Genomic DNA, 20,499 nt, shown 5'->3' on the forward strand with positions numbered 1-20,499 from the left:
TAAAACAGCTGTATCATTTCTTCTGCTGTGTCCAGGTAGTATATAAAATCAGCTTTGGCAGAGCTTGGCCACCATTTAAGTCTGTATGGTGAAGCTTATAGGAGCTACCATTTTTGGATCTTGATCTGTGATAAAAGTCCTATTTTTGTGGCAAAGATTCATGCTAGAAACCTATTGAGAGATCTGGGTCCATATTGACATGATAGCATCACAGTTCTTTGTCCTGTTCTTCTGTAGTGAAGGTGCTCTGGACTGAGATTATTGCGAATGCTGCCAGTGTTTTTCCAATCTTTTATTATGAACCTGCGTAAAATTGTAGCCTCAGTTTCCTGTTATTAGCTAACAGGAGTGACACTCTGTGTGGTCTTCTGCTGCTATTACACAGATGCTCTTCTGCATACCTTGACTGTAATGAGTTACTGTTAGTCTTCCTATCAGCTCAAAATATGCTCACCATTTGCCTCTGACGTCTGACATCAACGAGACACACTTTTTTGTCCAGAGAACTGCCTCACTGGATATTTTCACCTTTTCAGACTTTTTTCTGTAAACCCTAGAGAAGATTACTGGGAAAATCCCAGTATATCATCAGTTTCTGAAATATTCAGACCAGCATGATTGCCACCAATAAGAGTTGTGGTCAGTGAGCATATGTCACTAGAATAAAACGCGGCGTTTCTACATAATTGTGAGCCAATTACTGGCAGATGAGTGTATGTGTATTTCCATTTAAGGTTTTTAATAATGTGGCACTACTTTGGATAAACCTTTAAAATCTTGATTTCACACATTAAACATATCTTAGTTGTATTCTCTCATTTCTGATGGCAGTGAAATAGACTTTGATTTCATTCAGCAACACTTTCAGGTGAAATCTATCCCACTCACAGACAGAAAGTTAACCAAACTGACCTGTGACTGTTGGAAGCACAATGAGAATGACCACATGAAGTTTTTGTATACTACATATGAATGCTGCAATAATGTTTGTGTTCAATAACAGTCCAATTTTTATTAAAAGGTACTTTTTAAGTTGAAATCTTCAGAGCCGGTGCAGCATGATTGAAATAAACAATACTTTGCACAAAAGGAAACCAAAGCATATACATTGTTGGAAGATGGCGTTCCAAACTGATTTTTCAGATTGTTTTTAGATTTGGCTAATTACCATTTGAACTACACAACTACATACCAAAGCATTTCAATGGAAAAAGCATTGCAAGCTCTTCAGATCACTGTTAACATTTTGAAAAAGTTAAAAAATAAACAAATATTAAAACATTTTAATGTGACCCACATTGTACACTATACACTGTTCATATTCTTCTCCAGTGAGATTAAAAACCCTATATTAATATGCTCTGAGGAAGGCGTTTCGTTAAGACTTGTCTGCCATCTCCTGGTAAAAAAGAGGCGCTGCATTCAATTTATAGCTTCTCTACCGCCATTAGTTCCGGACCAAGTGCTTGACACTGTAGTAAGAAATTAAAGTGGCAGAAAAATAAACAGAAATAATGTGCTCATCTATTTCTGCACGTTTTTTGTTTGTTTGTTTTTTGTTCAAATTGCAGGCTCATTGTTATTGTGCCAAGGCCAGTACTACACCATATTAACTTGAAAAGGGAACCAATTTTGACAGGATTTGGCTAAAGTCACTTTGCTGTTCCTTTGGAACAACCCCCCCCCCCCTCCCAAAACAAAACAACAACAACAACAAAAAAAAAACTGCTTGCACTCATACACTTTATCTTTTTAATATTTCAGAGGCCAAACAGGAGACAAAGAGGAGACCTTTTCTCCAGGTGCTTAAGTGCATCAGTGAACTCACCAGAACAGCTGAATGTAAGCATGGAATATCCTCAACACACTTCCACTTGTTTCAGAACTTCAGAGCAGAGTGATGCTTTAAAAGTTGCTCAACGACCACTATTTTAGTTTCAAGGACACATTAAGAATACACCTCAAAGTCTGGGAAAGAAGGAAAGTGGACATCTTTAGGTTTGTGAAGACGCGTCACCTCTCATCTAAGAAGCGTCTTCAGTTCTGAAAATAAAGGATGGAGAGACCCAGGTATTTAACCCCTAGCGCCTAGTGGGATTTCTCTCCTTTGGAAGTAATTGAATTCTCACATGAGCCAAGGTGTGAAAAAATGCACAGGTCAATACCATCAATGGCGGTTAAGGGTTAAAACACTGAGACCTCACCCCACCCTGTTGAGGTCACCTGAGGCAAGGTGTGAGGGAGGGTTAAAGCGCCAGGGAGGGGATATCAAAACTGCATTGTAGGTGGCTGATAGCTGGTGTTGTAAGCCACCACTCCTGTTCACCAATGGCTGTTCACAGTGGACATAAATGACCTCCTGCATTCCTCTTTCAAACCATCTGTCTTCTTGGTCTAAAATGTGGACATTCTCATCCTCAAAGAGTGACCTTTCTCCTTTAAGTGATGTACAGCTTGGGTCAACTGTACTAGGGTTTCAAGACATAGGTCTCTCCAGCCTCTTAGATGATGTTTCCACTAACTTAAAGAAGTCCAGCTTCCTTTTAAAAAAAAAAGCTGTTAAGACTACCTTGACATGGACAACTGAGAACCTACACAGACTGACCTGCAGAGGCCCATCTGCTCAGTTTCCTCCTCAGTCATGCTGGTTACCATAAGCCTTCCCCTATCCTAACATTTTTTGTAATCATTTCTTTTCCACAGTTATTGTGCTGTCTTATTCCCTTGCAGATTAGCAACACAATGTATCCCTCTGAAATGCAACAATGCTGCAGTGATTTAGGCTCAGAGACAGCCTACTGTAAAGGTACCACAGTTTAATTAAAACGTACGGACCAAAACACCATGTTATATCTGTATCTTGTGTTGAAAGTGGAAATTTTATATCCTTGAGGAAGTTTTCATTTAATAACTAGAATGTAAAAATGATAGGTATTAAAGTGATTGCACAGGCTATTGTTAGCATTCAATGCTGCTTTTAGGCTAATTAATAAGGTTTCATTTTTTGACAGTTACAATATTAGTAGTTGCATGGAAAATATTTTATATATTGCTGCCCTTTGACATACATACAGAAAAAAGACAAAGCAAGGTGTGTGTGTGTGTGTGTGTGTGTGTGTATGTATGTGTGTGTACAATCCTGGTTGCTCTGTAACTTCAATACTTTCATGCAGATCTGGGTTCTAATTCGCCAATATCGTACCTTTCTCAAAACAAATCAATGTGAAAGTAGGAACAGCAGACTTAAAGGCACAAAAGCTCTAGCGCTGAGGTCACCTATAGCACTTTGGTCCTTCTGGTCAGAGATTAGTGTGTCTATTTTCGTCCCTGTTAGACTGCTAATAAACTCTGGAGGGGGGTCTCTTGCCTGAAAGACTGGCAATTAAAACCTGCGTAACGCTTCATACTGTCACACAGGAAACGCACAATAAAAATGCAGGCTACTCTTAGATGATCTTTTGGCAAAGTAAGTCTCTGTTCTTGTAAACGCCTGTGCGTGTGCCCTCTCCTGGCCGACGCTCCAGTCTGTTGTATGAATCCAGTCGTTTCCTCTGGCGCACTTCTCCTTTAAGCGCCGAAAAAAAGCCCCGGCCATATGACGTCAGAAGCTAAACCTGCTGGGTGTCTGTCCGTTGGAAAGTGAAGTGTGTTTGTCGTGCTATTGCTATCGGAGTTTTTTCTCCCTGTGTTGCCTGTCTTTCGTGAAGTGTTTCTGTTATTTTTGTTTTTACTTCCCTCGAGAGGTTTCACGGTATCGACTGGAAAAAAAACTCTGCCACTGTTGCCGCCTTAGAGGATGTTTTAGAAAAGTTCCTGAAGCTTTCTTTGAGGAAACCGGTGGACGGCGGACACCACCGGAGATGGATAAGCTAACCGATAGCTGAGTTGTTAGCTGAGAATCACAGAAAAGACTCGAGCTACGATGCTAATAGCTAGCTAGCTAACTTGGCTTTTTACCGGCTAACCGAGCGACTTTGTGAACCCGTATCGTTAGAACTACTGCCAGATTTTCCTCGGGCCTGGACGCGACGCGGTGAGCAGTTTGTCAGAGGCCAGCTAACTCAGGAAGACTCGGTCTCTGTATTGAGAACAGTATTGTTGAGGGGAGGCTGCTTACCTCTCAGCCCCGAACTATGAACATGCTATCAAACTCACAGAACCAACCACTGTTTCCCAACCCGGCGGGGCAGCAGAACCCAGCCGGGCAACAGAACCCTTCGGGCCAGTTCCACTCCTTCCAGCCCAGACCCACCTTACAGATCAGGAAGAACGCAATCACTGACGAATACAAGGTGACCAGCCAGGTGTTGGGGTTGGGAATCAATGGAAAAGTGCTCGAAATAGTACAGAAGAGCACTGGCGACAAGTATGCCCTAAAGGTAGGTCATATCTGTAATGAAAGCAACACAATTTTGTCCAGCTATGAGTTCATGCAGTGGTCACTATTTTGCAATGAAGACTTTTAAAGTTCAATTCTACACCACTGGACGCTTTAATAGGCAAACAGAGTCAATCAGAGCAGTTCATTTTTATCCCACAGTGTCATTTTTAGACTTATTATTTAGGCATATTTCTCCTTGTTTGTTGTCCTGCAAAGTATTAAATTTAGCTAGCAGCCTGCTGTTTAGATAAAACATATCAAGACCTCAAACTTTCAGGAAATTTGACTTTCAGCGTGCTTACATTTTACAGAGCACCAAATTTCTGTTTTTTTTTGTCTTCCTTTTCATTGATGTGGCAATGTTGGTAAAAGTGTATCCACGAATTCAATTTTTGATCACCTTTGGCAATAATTTCTTACCCTAAAACATGTCCCGATGTTGTCCAACGGGTGATTTTTAACTCCTATTATTAGAACATGTAACTTCATCATAATAAGCTGGTGCACAGTGAACCTAGAGTAACTTATAAGCAAATAATGAATTGATACACAACAGGTATCTCTAGTTCAAGTGTGCAGTGCTGCTTCTTGTGACTGGAGGTTGCTATGTGATGTTAAAGCTTTTTCTCAGTTGTGTGCGTTTTGTTTTTTTTTTTTTTTTTTTTTTTTTTATTTCACATTGTCATTGTTTTATTTGTCACCCACTTTCACCACGTAGAGTAACAAGGTAAGAATGTCATACGTAGCTTTAAAAAAAAGCGTGTATGGGTTGGGGCTGGTGGTTGTTAGGGTTGTGGCTGTAAAGTGACACTGCAGTATCAGGATCTACCTCTTAAGAGATCATTTTCTGTATTGGTCAATGATTGATAAAGGACAAACGTCACAACAGTTATAAACACACAAGTAACTGAAATGTTATCCAGTGAGGCTAAATATCACTGAAGGCTTCCCCCCCATCATTATGATAGAGAGTGTAATCTTAAGATTGTCAGCATACATAACTGTTGCACAAAATCTTCTACAAGTGAATGAGTCAGGGAAAGACAAAACGAAAAATACAAATCTAAAACCTGAAAAAACAGGTGTGTGTGTGTGTGTGTGTGTGTGTGTGTGTGTGTGTGTGTGTTAAACAGCAAATTCACACAAGCTCCCATGCAACCGTCAATCAGCCATGTTTTTGTTTGTTGTTAAAACACTTGTAACAAGTATAAACTTAGAAAGTCATGTTGAACTTTCAGGCCTTCTCAATTGTCTTCTCAGCTGTTTTGTGTGAGCAGGGGCCTTATACATTGATAGCGCTGCATGTAAAACTAGTTGCCTTTTATGTGAATATAGTTGTCGTTTTTAAAGTGGAAGTGGACTCAGTTCACAGTGAAGTGTAAAACATTTCTAGTAAAGCAGTATTTAATATCCAATAGAAGTGCAAAGCTGAAAGGAAGTTGGCAAAAGGCTCCCATGATTATTGTTGCAGTTGCTCAGTAATTCATGTAAAATGGGTGCCACTCGATTAAAAATCAGTTTTATGTTCACCCTGTGAAAAAATTTCCAAGCTAAAGGTCCACAGATTACACAGAAGTGGGCTGAAATTCTGTACTTCTTAATTTGTTTCCAGGATTTTTGAGCGCTTAAGGCTGAGGGAGTAGAGAACTTTTCTCCAAGTATGATTTAATATATTGGGTCATTCTTTTATTAAATCTTAGTCTTATTAGGTTGTGACTGAATGTGTCCTGGAGGGTAAAATCACATTTGCAAATATTGTCAATTTTCCATCAGTTTCAGACCACATATATATAAATTCTTTCTCAAAAGAAGTAAAGAAAAGATATATGAACTGCAGCTGGTAACTAACTAGTGTTAGCTAGATTCTGTCTCATAAGTGAGTAATTCATTTTAGTGTAAACTTTCTAGAAAAGTAGTGACAAAGCAGTGGTTAGGTTAACATAACATCTTGGAATATGAATATAATTAAATCCATTTCCGGTGTCAGTTAAAATGATCCAAAACTGAAAGATATTTTGCACATCTGCCTTATAAGATAATTGCTTAAGAGGGATAAATGACAGGCTGTGAGAGGGAGACTTGGGAATCGGTAATGAAATAATTTTGTTTACATCATTGTAAAATAATTTTATGTTGTAATAATAAATCTATTTTCTTAATTTCCTCAGTACCAAAACTAGGGATGTTTCTGGCGACTAATAGACCTTTTCCACTAGTGCCTAGTACCTGCTTGGCTCGACTCAACTCCATTTTGTAGGGTTTTCCAGTATGTGGTAGTACCTGGCACCAGATACCTACTTGGCCAAGGTTCCAAGTGATCTGAAATAATCCAAAAATGTGAGGTCAACAGACTCCATGCCACTGATTGGCCAGTTATTGTTGTCACTCAGTGAATCATGAGAGCAGCTCCTTCACAAAAAATCAAAACCACAATTTTTTTGAAACCTAGCAACAAGGGAAATGGCTACACAAAAAACATCAGTGTTCGTAGAATTTAGCTAACCAAACGTAGCAGTGCTAGCAGCAGCAGTGGCCTTCTTTTATCCTAGCATTCACACCCTGACAAACGGCCACTTCTTTTTTTGGGGGGGGTGACAGCCATGCTAGCCGGCTGTCATCTGTTTACTTTTCCCCTTGCTTGTTTGCAACTTCCCTTCAAAGAAAAATTAACAGACAGAAAGGGGGTGGCATCTGTCTGTCAGAGCTGCAGCCCAGGTTAGTGGCCATTGGGGTCATAACATCTTTGAATCTCTAACTGCTTTTTTACATTAGGTCCTTGCCCTTTAGAGACAGTATCTGAATACCTCTCCTGTATCCTTAATGACATGTTTTGACACATCACTAGATGTGGTTCAACTAATTCTGACATCCTTAATTCTGACATTAGAATACCAAATACCAAACTAGCAGAGGTATTTACCAGCATTTTTAACAAATCTTTATTAAATGCTGTTACTGAAAAATTTCTTTGCAACTGTAAGGATCTTAGACTTCCATCTGGTCACACCCCTCAACTGAGAAATGGACTCAACCCTGAGCAATAAACTCCCGAATCAATCCATTAAGCCACTACAGACTATTCATAGTCTCTAACACTGGAACACCCCATTAGATGGCAAAGGAGCTTTTTTTTTTTTTTTACCAACTTTGTTTAGTTAAGGTGACAGATACTTGTTAAATTGGATGCATTAATGACTAGCCCCTCTGTTTGTTCACAAATGCTAGCAAAGTGTAGAATGTGGTTCATGCAAAAATATTCCTTTTTTCTTTACACAGCAGCCCAGGTTGTCATCAGTCTAGTACAGGGGTCACTAACAGGCGGACCGGGGTCCGAGTCCGGACCCAGTCGCCATCCTATATGGACCCGGACCTATAGTTAACAAAATATTAAATTATATTTAATTTTGACGGGGCGATTCAATTTTAAGCAGTAACCTTACATTGTATTAGACCAGGGAACATGCTGTATTAGACCAGGGAACATACTAACCAATTGTGTGCGAGTTACGCCACCCACGTGACACTACTTAGCCAATCACATCTGCGCATTGAAGGCGATCGCAACTCTGAGTGCAGACACAGACAGACAGAGGAAAGACATGGTGAGAGGTGAATGACAAGCGAGACGATTAACGATACAGTGAGACAAGACGTGAGCGGGAGTCACAAGAGGTAAAACAACTATGGCGCTTTCAAAAAAGAGAAAAGTAGACACCGAAAATAGAACTTTCAAGACTGAATGGACTGACGCATATATGTTCATTCTTCCGGCCGCAAGCAGCAAACCAGTGTGTCTCATATGTTCAGAAACCGTGGCACTGATTAAAAGTGGCAATGTCAAACGCCACTATGAGACAAAGCACAAAGCTTTTGAACAATCATACCCACCCAAGTCTGAACTCAGGTCCCAGAAAATTAGCAGTCTCAGAGCCCAATATGATCAGTCCACAAGGATCTTAACCAGTTCTTTCACCGCCCAACAACGTGCTCATGAATGTTCCCTCAGAGTTGCTTGGATTTTAGGTCAACACAAAAAGCCCTTTGCAGATGCAGGTGTTGTCAAAGAGTACATGAGTGCAGTAGCAGAAACATTACTTGAGGGTAAACAAAAAGAAGAGCTTCATGACAAAATAAAGCAAATACCTATGTCAGCATCAACAGCCACAAAGAGAAGTGAATTATTAGCTCAGGATGTGCTATCCCAGCTGGAAGAAGCTATTCATAAGACACCATGTGTAGGCTTGGCTGTAGATGAGTCCACTGATGTGTCTGACAATGCTCAGCTGTTAGTTTATGTAAGGTTCTTCAACAATGATAAGAAAGAGTTCTGTGAAGACCTGCTAGGTGTAACTTCCCTTCACAGCACTACAAGAGGAGAGGATATTTACCTGGCCATTAAGGAAATGTTAACAAAGCGAGGAATAGAGCCAAACCAAGTGGTTTCAATAACCACAGATGGAGCCCCTGCTATGATGGGGAGAGAGAAAGGAGCTGTAGCAAGAATGAAAGAGGACAATCCCGAGCTAATCTCTTATCATTGCATTATTCATCAGTCAGTGTTATGCTCCACCCTGTCAGACGAGTATGCTGAGGTGATGAAAACAATGATGAAAATGATTAATTTTCTCAGGGCATCTTCTTCTTGTCAGCATCGCATGCTCAGGGAATTTCTCAGAGAAGTTGATGCACACGCTGATGATCTTCTGCTTCACAACAATGTGAGATGGCTTAGCAAAGGCAGGGCATTGGAGCGATTTTGGTCCATCAGAAGTGAAGTAGCAGCTTTCTTGGAAGAGCTGGAAAGTCAAAAAGCAACAAACTTTTCTCTCTTTTTAAATGATGGGAAAAACATGGATATTGTGGCCTTTTTGGTTGATATCACTTCACACCTGAATGAACTGAATTTGAAGCTGCAGGGCAAGGACAATTCAATTTGTGAACTGATGACAGCTGTCCGCTGCTTTCAGAGGAAACTTGAAGTGTTCAAAGAAGACCTGCAAGGAGACTATGCACACTTCCCAACAGTGAAGGAACAGGTTCAGGGACAGAGAGATGTGTCCTCTTTTGTTGACTTTGTTGATAAGCTGATTGAAAACTTCAGCAAACGTTTTGATAGCTTCAGCTTTGGACAGCAGCTCACCATGTTCATAAAGAACCCATTTGCCATCACTGATGTCAGAGGGTTCTCAAAGGAAGTCACACAGCACTTCAAGTGGGCAAATGCTGGGCCTCTTCAAATGCAACTAATTGATCTCCAAGCAGATGTGGCCCTGAAAGAGCAGTTTGGAAGAACTGAACCTGCCATGTTTGGCTCCACATACAGCTGTGAGGCAGCTTTCTCCAAAATGAACATAATAAAAACTAAATATCGTTCCAGGATCACCAATGAGCACCTACACATGTGTATGAGAATGGCCCTGACACCATTCCAGCCCAGATTTAAAATCCTAGTAGAGCGAACTAAAGCTCAGTTCTCTCACTGAACAACAGAAAGTTGGGACGTGGAATATAAGGGGGAAAGAAAGAGAAACTGTAAAATTGTTAAAATGTTTTGAGGTTATCTGTTGAAAATGTATTGAGACTGTTTAGTCGAGATGTAAAATGTAAAGAAAAAGGGAAACTATTTTTTTCTGAAATTAAGCACTTTGTTTTAAGATGCACAATTTAGCCATTTTATTTATTTTCTCTAATTCATTTTAAACAGCAGCCCTATTTCTAATGTAGGCCTACTGTGTGTTTCAGTGTTAACAATAAATTTTGTTGAAATGTTTTAACTTGTATTTTCATTGATTTGACAGTCTATTGTTCATACGTTCAGATATAAATTAAAAAAAAAAAAAAAGGTTGCTTCTCTATCACAATCATAACGTAAGTTAGACATTATGATGTCCCGGACCTCTGCTTGAGAAGATTTTCTCCAACTGGACCTCCTCAAATTTTAGTTTAATACCCCTGGTCTAGTAAGTAAACTGATCCAGAGGTACAGGCAGACTCCTGAACACTGTCTGCCTTGCAGAAAATTAACTGCTGGGTTGGGTTTAGAAGTAGGTATCAGTTTAAATGACTTGAAATGAGAAATTGTTTGCTTAACACTAACGCTTCATCCAAGTTTCTGTGAATCAGGGCGTTCAGGACAGTCCACTCAGGGATCCTTTAAACATGGCACCCCGAGCTCCCAAAGACAGGTTCCAGAACCGTGTTTCACCTAGAAACAATATAAGAATAAGATAAAATTGTAAGAATAAGAATATTGTTTCCATAACACTTCAAAAAACCCTAAAATTGTAATTCTCAAACTGTGACTATGATCCTAATCCAATATGAGGTATAATAAATAAAGCAACTGCTGCTGCATCTCCTGACTCTGGTCACTTGGTGAAGTTGAGTAGTTGCCATTATTGCACATTAATATAATTGTTTTGAATCTTCAAGCATTCCTGTGTTGAGAGTTGTCCTGAATCTAAAATGAATCACACTGAGCAAACCCTGTTTTGTGGCATCTCTCCAACTAAATATACAAGTCTGAACTAAGTGAAGTTGATACACATAAGACGCCAAAAGGAATCCCCCCCCCCCTCCTCCTACCTGCATGCGCTATAATTTACTTTGCCCGATTCCTTCAGTCCTGAGTGTTCATTATTCTGGTCTAGGTGCTGGGAAATTTTGCTATTTTGTTACTGTGTTCAATGCTGTAAATGCCCGATTGAAAAACATGGACCTTATGCAAAACTTAAGGGAGGTTGGGTCATGTGATTGCTTGAATGACAAAGATGCTGCAGTTTGGTGTTTTTCTTTTTTGTTACTGTGTACAAGCTGACTATTTAGATGTCTTTTTCTTCTGTTGGATATAGTGGCTTGAATGCATCCTTTTTAGATGTTTTTTATCTCTTTTTCTTTTTACTGCCGCTACATTGAGAATGTTTTATGGCACGCAGTATTATCACATCTCATTTGATATGCCAGCTGTAAAGGTTGTTGACGTCTGAGTGTAATCATGTGGAGCAACAGTTTTGGTTTGAAGGTGGGTGGTAGGGTCATTTAATTTTAGACTGGTTCACGTGGGAGGGGTTAGCCCTTAGTAATTATGGTGTGGTATGGGTGTGTTTATTACCGGGCAATAATAAACCCTGTCTTTTGCATCTACCACTACCCCATTGTCCATGCACATCCACAGCGCCTAAGTCATACTGCATCTGCTAATGCAATCAACTTTTTAGGGGCCAATATGGGGTTTTTCTTTAGCGTTTGTTATCGTCAGACTCGAGATCGTGTCCAAGAGGCTGTCAACAGTGGATCATTTTTATCCTTTTAATCACAACACAACAAATTTCTTAACTGCACACATTAGGTTCACTAAAATGACTGAAGTTATAAAATCTGAACACTTGTCTCCTAAATTCAGGTGACCTCGCAGCCTTATAATTTTAGGTGTTGGTGCACATCAGTACAAAGAGTTTCTGAGGAATCACTTTTATCTTACAATGAAATATTTTCATCCTGATTTGAGTCCCTCCGAGGGCGACAATGCACAAGGTGGGGAGTCACTAAGTGGTTGATGAAAATTACATTGTCAGACACTAGATCTCAACCCAACTGAAGTCCTATTGGAAATTTTGGAGTTGCATATTCAACAGTACTGTACACCATCATCAAAACGCCAAATGGGGGAATATGTATTAGTTTCAGAGACCTACAAAATCTCTGCCAAGGCACATTACAACTGGCAGCACTTTGCGGCTCATAACCTAAGATATGGGGTGCCATGTAGATTTTCCCTTTTTGGTCATGTTGCCAACCCCGAATTTCCATCAGCAAAGCAGTCCTTCCCCTGATATGAACTTGTATATTTAAAAATATTTGCCAGAAATAGCTGCAGAAAGTGACAGATGGCTTAATTAATATTATATTGTTGATAGTACAAAGTCAAAACTGTTGTTAGGACCTCACTGATAAAATGCAATTGAAAAATTGGATTAGAAGACATGTTGCTGCAAAGAAGCCCCTAAAATGGAAGAACAAATAGCAGTGATGAAAGATAACGTTTGCACAGAACACTTGTTCTCTCTCCTAACCGGAGACAGAAGTTGGGGGGATTTGCTGTTTATGTATCACAGCTACAGGAAAGTTAGTGAAGATTTTACCTAATCTTTGTACACTGTTTGAATGACAACATAAATATGCTTCCACATAAATATTCTTATGTTTTAGCATCTGGACAGATGGCTTTGTTAGCTGCCTGTCTAATTTCATAGACTCAAACAGTAATAATTATTGTAAAAGGCTACTTTTTATTTCTTCCATAAGACCCCTGAGCCCCCACTAGGAGTTGGTTTAAAAAAAAATTGATTTTCCAATTCTAATCGATTTTGAATTGAATAAAGCAATATCGATTCATTAAATCCTGAATCGATTTTTAAATATAAATGTATTTTTTCAGAAACGCCAGAATCTCAGTTTAAAGCTCACAAAACTATTTCAACAACTGCCGAACAGCTAAAACGGCAAATGAGCGCAGGTAAACGGATTCCGCACGAAGACGTAAACACAAAGCGCGGATCGTTCACCCTACACAGGAGCTGAAAGCCGAGATGTCACAGATTGTGAAGCTGCAGGTTTTGTCAGTCTTTCACCAAAATTCACTGAACCAGCAGCAAAAGATCAAATCTAGGTTTCATGTTTGATAAACATCGTCATTAATTCCCTGTTACTTTTGCTTTCTGCTTCCAGCACGATAAAATCAAAATTCCTGCACTGCTCTCTCTCTCTCTCTCTCTCTCTCTCTCTCTCTCTCTCTCTCTCCGTTTCCCATCTCAAATCTGTTTTCTGCATTATTCGCTTGCTTATTACGCACCAGTCAACTGTTGTGTACAGCACTGTCGGCTGCTGATTTTTGTGTTTTTTCTTCTCAAAAATGACCTCCGACTGGTAGAAGCCAAATTTTTTTGAAAATTACGCCAAATTGCAAAACTCTTAGCTGCGCCTCTAATAAAACCTCTGTAACTTTGCTCTGCTTCACTTCAGCCGTATCGGGTAATTTTCACATGTTGATTCATGGTTTTCTTGCGTTTTTGATCTACTGCAGAATATCTTTAAGGCGGTCATATAATCTTTGCATCTGCTGTGATGCTTACACCTCTGATGAAGTCTCACAAGTGTCAGCTTTGTTTTTATACATAGATATAAAAATGTGGATATGTACTGATAAATTATCATAATTATAATATTTCTGACTGGATCAAAATGGAATGGAAACGAATTGAATCGGGACCCTGTGAATCGGAGTCAAATTGATTATAGAAATTAGGGACGATACCCAGCCCTAGCCCCAACCACCACCCTCAGGACTCTGCCGACATCTCCCACAGTGGCGTCACCTTGTAAAATGTTTTCTTGAACCAGGTTTTATGGTAATAATACAGATGAAAAAGTCATGATTATTCAGCTGTGCATGCAAGAGATACTGTGATAAAGAAGTGGAGTCCCTTAGGGCTGCACTATTTTGCATAAAATGAGAATCACGATTTTTTTGGCTTAGAATTGAGATCACGATTCTCTCACGATTTTCTTTTCCAGTATAAATATTTATTGCACTTATTAACTGCACATCAACTTCGTAACAGTTGAGACTGAACATAAAAACAATGAATAAACATAAAAACAACAAATGTCTCACGTTTTGTTGTTGCCGCAAAATGTTGTACTGCTTGAAATTCCGTCTCCACCGTTGCTCGACACTGCGTGTATAGAGCAGGTGGTGCAACAATAGAAAAATAGTTGTGGGACGGCACTGTGTAGCGTTTGTCTAGGGTGTTGATCATTTTCCTAAATCCCTTGTTTTGTACAGTGTTGATGGGAGCCATATCTTTGGTCAGGTGATAAGTAATAGCCTCTGTAATTTCTTTGTGCCTGCGGGAGTTCGACGGGTATAGGGAAGCGCTGTATAAGGTTCCCGTTATTGATGCTTGGGTGGTTGACCGGGACTGATTTTCTCCTGTCACTTTCTCGTCATCCCTGACGTGCTCTCCGTTGTTTTTTCCCTGCTAATTTTAGCAGCCAGCTTCTGTATCACGTGGTATAAGGCTCCGCCCTTGTCATTTGTTGAGCAGGAAGAGTGAGCGCTTGTTTTCATGCAGATTACGTCCCGGATCAAAATGCGGTACAATCGTGGTCGTCTTTTTTAAAAATCGTTGTCATTTGGAAATGAGATCGCACATAAGTATGAATCGATATCGCGATTTTCTAACGATTAATCGTGCAGCCCTAGAGTCCCTTAAATAGTCAGTTGCAACCTTCTGATGTATTGTGCTTAATATAGTTTGTCACACAGAAACACTAGCTTTGACTTCTTAACTTTTGTGGGAGACAGTGTTGTGTGTCCTTGTTTGAGCGTTTCTTGGAGGCAGTGTTCAAAATATGTGGTGCAACCGGGTCCGCAGGCTACTTGCGCTTGTGGTGTTGAAAAGGGCGAATCATAGCATAAAAAGAGAAGTGAGAACAAGTGTTTAAAAACTATGAATTGTGTCCACTGCAGTCACTGTCTTTGCTTATCAAATTGAAATTTTGTTTGTTGATGGAAGCAACAGGCTTCGTTCTGGAGGTCACTGGAATAGGAGAAGCCTGTTGTACCCTTCCCTATTTCGGCCCACTTTTTAGCCAACTGGTATTTGCCCCCATGTTTGTATACATTGACAGTACCTCTCCATAGGCAAATACCTAATGGATGCATCTGCTGTACCATAAAACGGGCACGAATTGGTTTATCTTTAAAGTGTCGTAACACAGGCGAACCCTTACAAGGTGTGAAGCATTGCAGGTGTTGTCTTACAATGCCTGCATTTTAATGCTGACAAGCAAGCAGGTTATTGGAAGCGCTTAAATTCAACGTCACATTTTAATCGAAACACAAAGGGTTTTATTTGTGAAGTTGTTAGATGACACAGATAAGAAAATGAAATGCCTCCATACAGTCCTAATGGGATAAGGCATTCATTAGACTTGCTTGATGCCAGAATGCTACACAGTTTTTCAGTTTTACTGCTATCATTTTTTTTCTCTTTCTCTAATGTGTGGTAAAAAATGGACTTCAGTGTCAGGACTCCTTGCTGTGCAATTTCAGTGGTGTCTTCACAGTAACTAAAGAGGTTGAATACAGCAGGCACTTTAGAGGTTTAAACCTGTAGGATCTAGCCGGGTACATTTATTTTTTAGATCACAGAGGATTGTGCCTGTTTATATAGGCTTGTTATACATTATGACTGAACTGTGTTCCAGCTGGAAGTGAAGTTTACAGTGAAGCCTGTTTGGTTGACAGAAGGGTTATTTTAGTGACATACTTTAGTGTTATGTGATTGTAGTTGGCTGCAGTTTGTATATTATTTAAATAAAGACAAATAAATGATGTTAGATGAACACTAACAAACTAACAAAACCATAAAAGGGAATGCAGAACAAGGCTGAGAGGGCTTTAGGCCTTCTAGACTATATGGGCTTAGAATGAGCAGAGATATTTTGGATTTCTGGAATTAATACATCACCAATGGCTTTTATAATTTATTTATTCTGTGTGGGTCTATCATATATTATTATAACTATATTTTCTGTTTTGGAAGAAAGCAGTCATCTTGCTGTAGTCAAGTATTTTCACTAGACTAGGATGTTCGCATAATGTTGACCCACAAATGTGAAATTAACAGTATGTTTTCAAAAGAAGATATCCCTCTGAAGTTTGTTCGTATCTGGAAAGGAACTCCCTGTACTGTGCATTTTTAAGGTGTTTAAGCACTTTCCACATGAACTGAATTTTATTCCTAATGCTTTCTGTCTCTAAATTGTCAGCTTCCTAGTATGAAGTCAGCGTGATGTGGCAATGTGTGAGTAGTGCAGGTAACTGTCACTTGGACATCGTCTGTGTATTGCAGTATTTCTTGTAGTGAGAGGCGAGCTTCCTCTTTCTGCATCAGAAATAGCAACTTTGAGCAATATCCCAAACTGATTCTCTTGACATTGTGTGAAAATGACAGTAGACAGAGAAACTAAATCCTCTGGTCACATTTTCAGAGTTGTTCCAACAGTTGTCCCTTCTGAGGTAAAAAGGAAAAAAAATGCTTGACTTATTCAAGTGAAGTAAACACCTGTCAAGGTCTGTTTAAGAAAAGAGGAAGTGGTGATCTTAGGCAGTTTAAATGTGTGTTTTTGTGGTTTGCATTTCCACAATTTCACTTGGACTACAGAGCAGAGGAAACCTGTCTAAATGGTGCTTTAAAAGTAGTGTTTTTTGAAACGGCTAACAAAAAGTCTAACATCATAATTTCTTGTGACTTTATGCTGGTAAGGGGTCTGATTAAGTATTATCACTGATGGAGGAAAAACTGCTCACCCGTTAATCATGAGATGGCAGGAAAAGGAAGGACTGGGAGGAAGGAAGAGGTTCTCTTTTGGTCTCCTTTGAGTTATTTCTCTACCCTTATGATTTTCCCCTATGAGTTTGCCATCTCCTCTCTCTCTTTTCATTGCTTGATGATGAGCTACTTCCATTATGCATCTGATTACCTGCTTAAGCAAGATTGAAATCCCCCTGCTTTCAGCATACATTTAGTCATCACTGATTTGCTGTGGAAAGTGAGTTAAACAGAATGTATTACTCAATAATTTAATCCTTAAATCTCTAAAAGTATTCTTTTCATTTTGCCATCAGATACCAGATGTACCAAACTTCTGGCTAAAAATGTTTTTCACTCTTAGAACACATAATTTCGCTAACAGGCACATTGATCCACTGAAACTCTGCTTTGAAGGTAGTGTGAAACTGAAAGACAGTAATGTTTTTCATTTTTAAAGAGTGAAAGGAAAAGGGGAATGTCTGGACAGCAAGAATAAAATGAACTGACTTGATGTTATAACTCAGTGTGTATATGTACCTTTTATCTGTGGGCAGAGAGCCAACTGTTTACTTATTCAGTCAGTAGCTACAATGACGCAGATCATAGGTATGACGCTGAAACAAAACCTTTTGGGGTTTTGTTACTCACTAGTTATTGGCATTTTGGTCTAGACAACCCAAAATGTGATCTCCACATATGTGGACGCCAGGAGGTTAAGAAGAAAGACCATTGTCTACTCTTTGTGCTTGTTTTGTGTTTAGTCTGAAGGTCACAGGCTCAGTGACAAGTGGGATCTGTATCATAGCATTATTTAAATCTTTATTGCTGTCAAAATGGTGGCATATTTACCCCCAAAAATGTGTTTGACATTTGCCACAAACAAAGAGATTAGCTCAAGCCTCATAAACATCTCAGGGGTTTAAGCTTCTTTGGCCTAATATGATTTAATCAGTTATGTTGTCTGTGATCGAGTGTAGTAACCACCCAAAGATGTAGATGTTGCTTGACTAGTAGATAAATGAGGTATGGTGCATCTCTTCTTTGTGAATGTGGCCCCTGTGAATAAATAACTAAATTTCAACTGAAACCACCCACACATACTGACCATGTCTTTTTCTTGCATCTCTTTCTGTGGAGGGAAGTGCTTTTGGAAGGATGTGGTATTGTGGTTGTGAAAGATGGTCCCAGATGTAGGTAGGCAACTGTAGATGTGACAGAGTAATTTCCAAGTTGATGCAGTACTTTGTGAAACTAAATTAGCCCCTGTTTCTGTGTACTTGCAAGTTCTTAGTTTTTTCATGTAACATAATTAGGCATATTTTATGTATTCATCCTCACTTTTTTGTTCTTTCTTCATGTATTATTTTCTTCTCGGGTCTTATGATCAGTTCCTAATATGGAAGCAGCATGGTTAAATAGTGCTGAATGGTGTTAACAGTAACGGGAAGTGAGTGGTTTCTCTTGCTCAGAGTTCATTCATGCAACATATCACATAGATCTGTTGCTTTTGTGTCAGTTGTGACACAACACTCTAGTAATTCACAGATTTGAAGCTAGTTATAGTCATTTAAAAGCAAAAGTTGCTGTTGTGCAACTTTATTTTGAAATTGTGAAACAAAATAAAACTGCTGAACTCTTAAGGATCCTTAATATGCAAAAGAGTGGAACTTCCTTATAGCTTAACTGTTCTGGGAACTTGTCCTGCTAAACATCTTAGTTTGTCTGTCTGAAAACACTCTCACACACTCACACCTGTGACTAACCGGGAACTGGTCACATTGTTGGCCTGCTGTCATTTGAAAGCACTTGATAACACGCCACTTTGCTTGTATTTATATAGTAAAGCCACAAGTGCAGGTGGGGATTTACACAATGAATCACAGGGTGGCCAAAGGGAGGCGGTACTGAGGCTAGCTAAAAGGAAGGGTTATAGTCAAAATGTTGCTAAATGTCATTAGTCTCTATTTCACTATTTCACTTCTATAATAATTCCATCCACTGCCTGAAACGGTTTTCATCTGTCCCAACTCAGCTGCTTCTATTTTAAAAAACAAACAAACAAACAAAAAAACCCCTCCATCTTCCAGTCTATATTGGGAAGTGAGACAACTTGGTGTTTTTTGTCATAGAGACATAGTCCTGTCTCATTTCCTTCTTTTAACAAGCCACTTGTTCTTTTTCATGAATTGAAATGCTTTAAGCCATCTGTCCTGCTAGGTTCACAGTCATTATTATTGACAGAACTTCACAGTGCTGTTTGGTCACTGGTGAGACATTCAAAACGTAGATTTAGTTTTTTAAATTAAACAAATTCTCACCTCAAGTGCCACAGTTGAAAACTGTGTTTACTTGCCACAAACAGTATGTTCTGTGCAAATGTTAGCTTTAACCAGCTGTCACAGGACCAGAGGCAGAGCACATCTTGGACAGATTGTCTGTCCGTCACAGGGCTACGCATGAACAAGCTGCATTATTATTTTTTTATGTGTTTTCTAGCTCAGAGTGACAGACCTATAGAACTCACTGGGAATTTGAGGCCTTTGTTTTCGCTCTCAATTAGCCCACCTTACTCTTACCTTTGTATATCTCTCCATGTACAAACATTTCACCCAACTACAAACAGTATTCACCCATGGATGTCTAATTTGCACTGTGCAGGGTGAATTTGGATCTTTGCTTTGTCTTGACATGCAGTCACTCTATAAAATTCTGTTTGTATTTAGCTGAAGAAATGAACTTTTTATTGTACTGACTGCAAAATTGTACGCCTTTGTATCTGTATTAAACAGGAGTATTGGAGACTGCTTATTGAAATGTTAGTAAACGTACAGATGTACGAATCTAATTACATAGATGTGCAAAACATGATTTCATGAAAGTGTGCAGACACACAACAACAGATGTGATTGTATTTTGAGACTTAACAGATGTCTTTAATCAGATCATGTCCTATTAACACACAAACATGTTTGGTGCTTCACTGAGCCCACAAAAGGAAAAAGTCACATACAGAAGCAAGTCTACTGCTACAGTGTTGTTTAACCCTTTTTTGTTTTTCTAATTGAGCCTAGCTTAACCTATCGCCTCTCCACTGAATTTCACTTCCCTACCACCCTCTGGTCTCACTCTAATCAGCCCTGGGCTTTTCCTTGGCTCAGGAATAGCAGGTGGAGGATGGTTACTTCCTTTAGCGTAACCCCATCCCACCTCCCACTGTCCTGCTCTGGGCAGGGGAGCTTTTGTGCCGGCTAAAGGAAGTGTATTGTGTGTCCATCTGTCTTCCACATATCCCTCCTTCTCTCCACAAGCTTCGGTCTCAAAGGGCTACCAGCAGATTGGAGGGGGGTTGCAATGCAGTAATGCATCAGCTGAAAGGTGACAGGAGCATGTTCATCTGTGCCCATATACTTAAAGATGTGGTGTGAGTGTTTCATACAATAGTTTTGTTTCCAGTACATGCATGCACACCAGTCTTTAATTAAATTGTGCTTTTACAATTGGACAACATAATAATAATAATAATGATGATAATAATGATGATAAGATAATGATGATGATAATAATAATAATAGTAGTAGTAGTAGTAGTATAATAGTCAGTGTAACAATAATTCAGTCATTCTCAGTCACAAAAACTGTAACTCTTGCTCTCTTTCTAGTGTTAACTATTATTAGTGAGGGTGGACAAAAGACCAGAGGGCTAATATCTAGAAATAATTAATAAATAATACCAAATTTA

The 20,499-nt window shown here is 39.3% G+C and overlaps 1 protein-coding gene across 1 annotated transcript in view; it reads left to right on the forward strand.

Annotated features, from left to right (window-relative positions):
- Positions 1 to 3,574: 3,574 nt before the first annotated feature.
- The window catches only part of mapkapk2a (MAPK activated protein kinase 2a), a 35,366-nt gene continuing 18,441 nt past the window's right edge, over positions 3,575 to 20,499 (forward strand). The window contains exon 1 of the mRNA XM_086292006.1: positions 3,575 to 4,379. Within this exon, the coding sequence (XP_086148132.1) occupies positions 4,134 to 4,379 (246 nt within the window). The 5' untranslated portion in view covers positions 3,575 to 4,133. The remainder of the gene's footprint in view (positions 4,380 to 20,499) is intronic.

Source organism: Aulonocara sp. 'chitande type north' Nkhata Bay, linkage group LG5, assembly GCF_057382095.1.
Source record: "Aulonocara sp. 'chitande type north' Nkhata Bay isolate Kocher_YH1m ecotype deep benthic linkage group LG5, A_spYH_male_GT1.1, whole genome shotgun sequence".
NCBI lineage: Eukaryota > Metazoa > Chordata > Actinopteri > Cichliformes > Cichlidae > Aulonocara > Aulonocara sp. 'chitande type north' Nkhata Bay.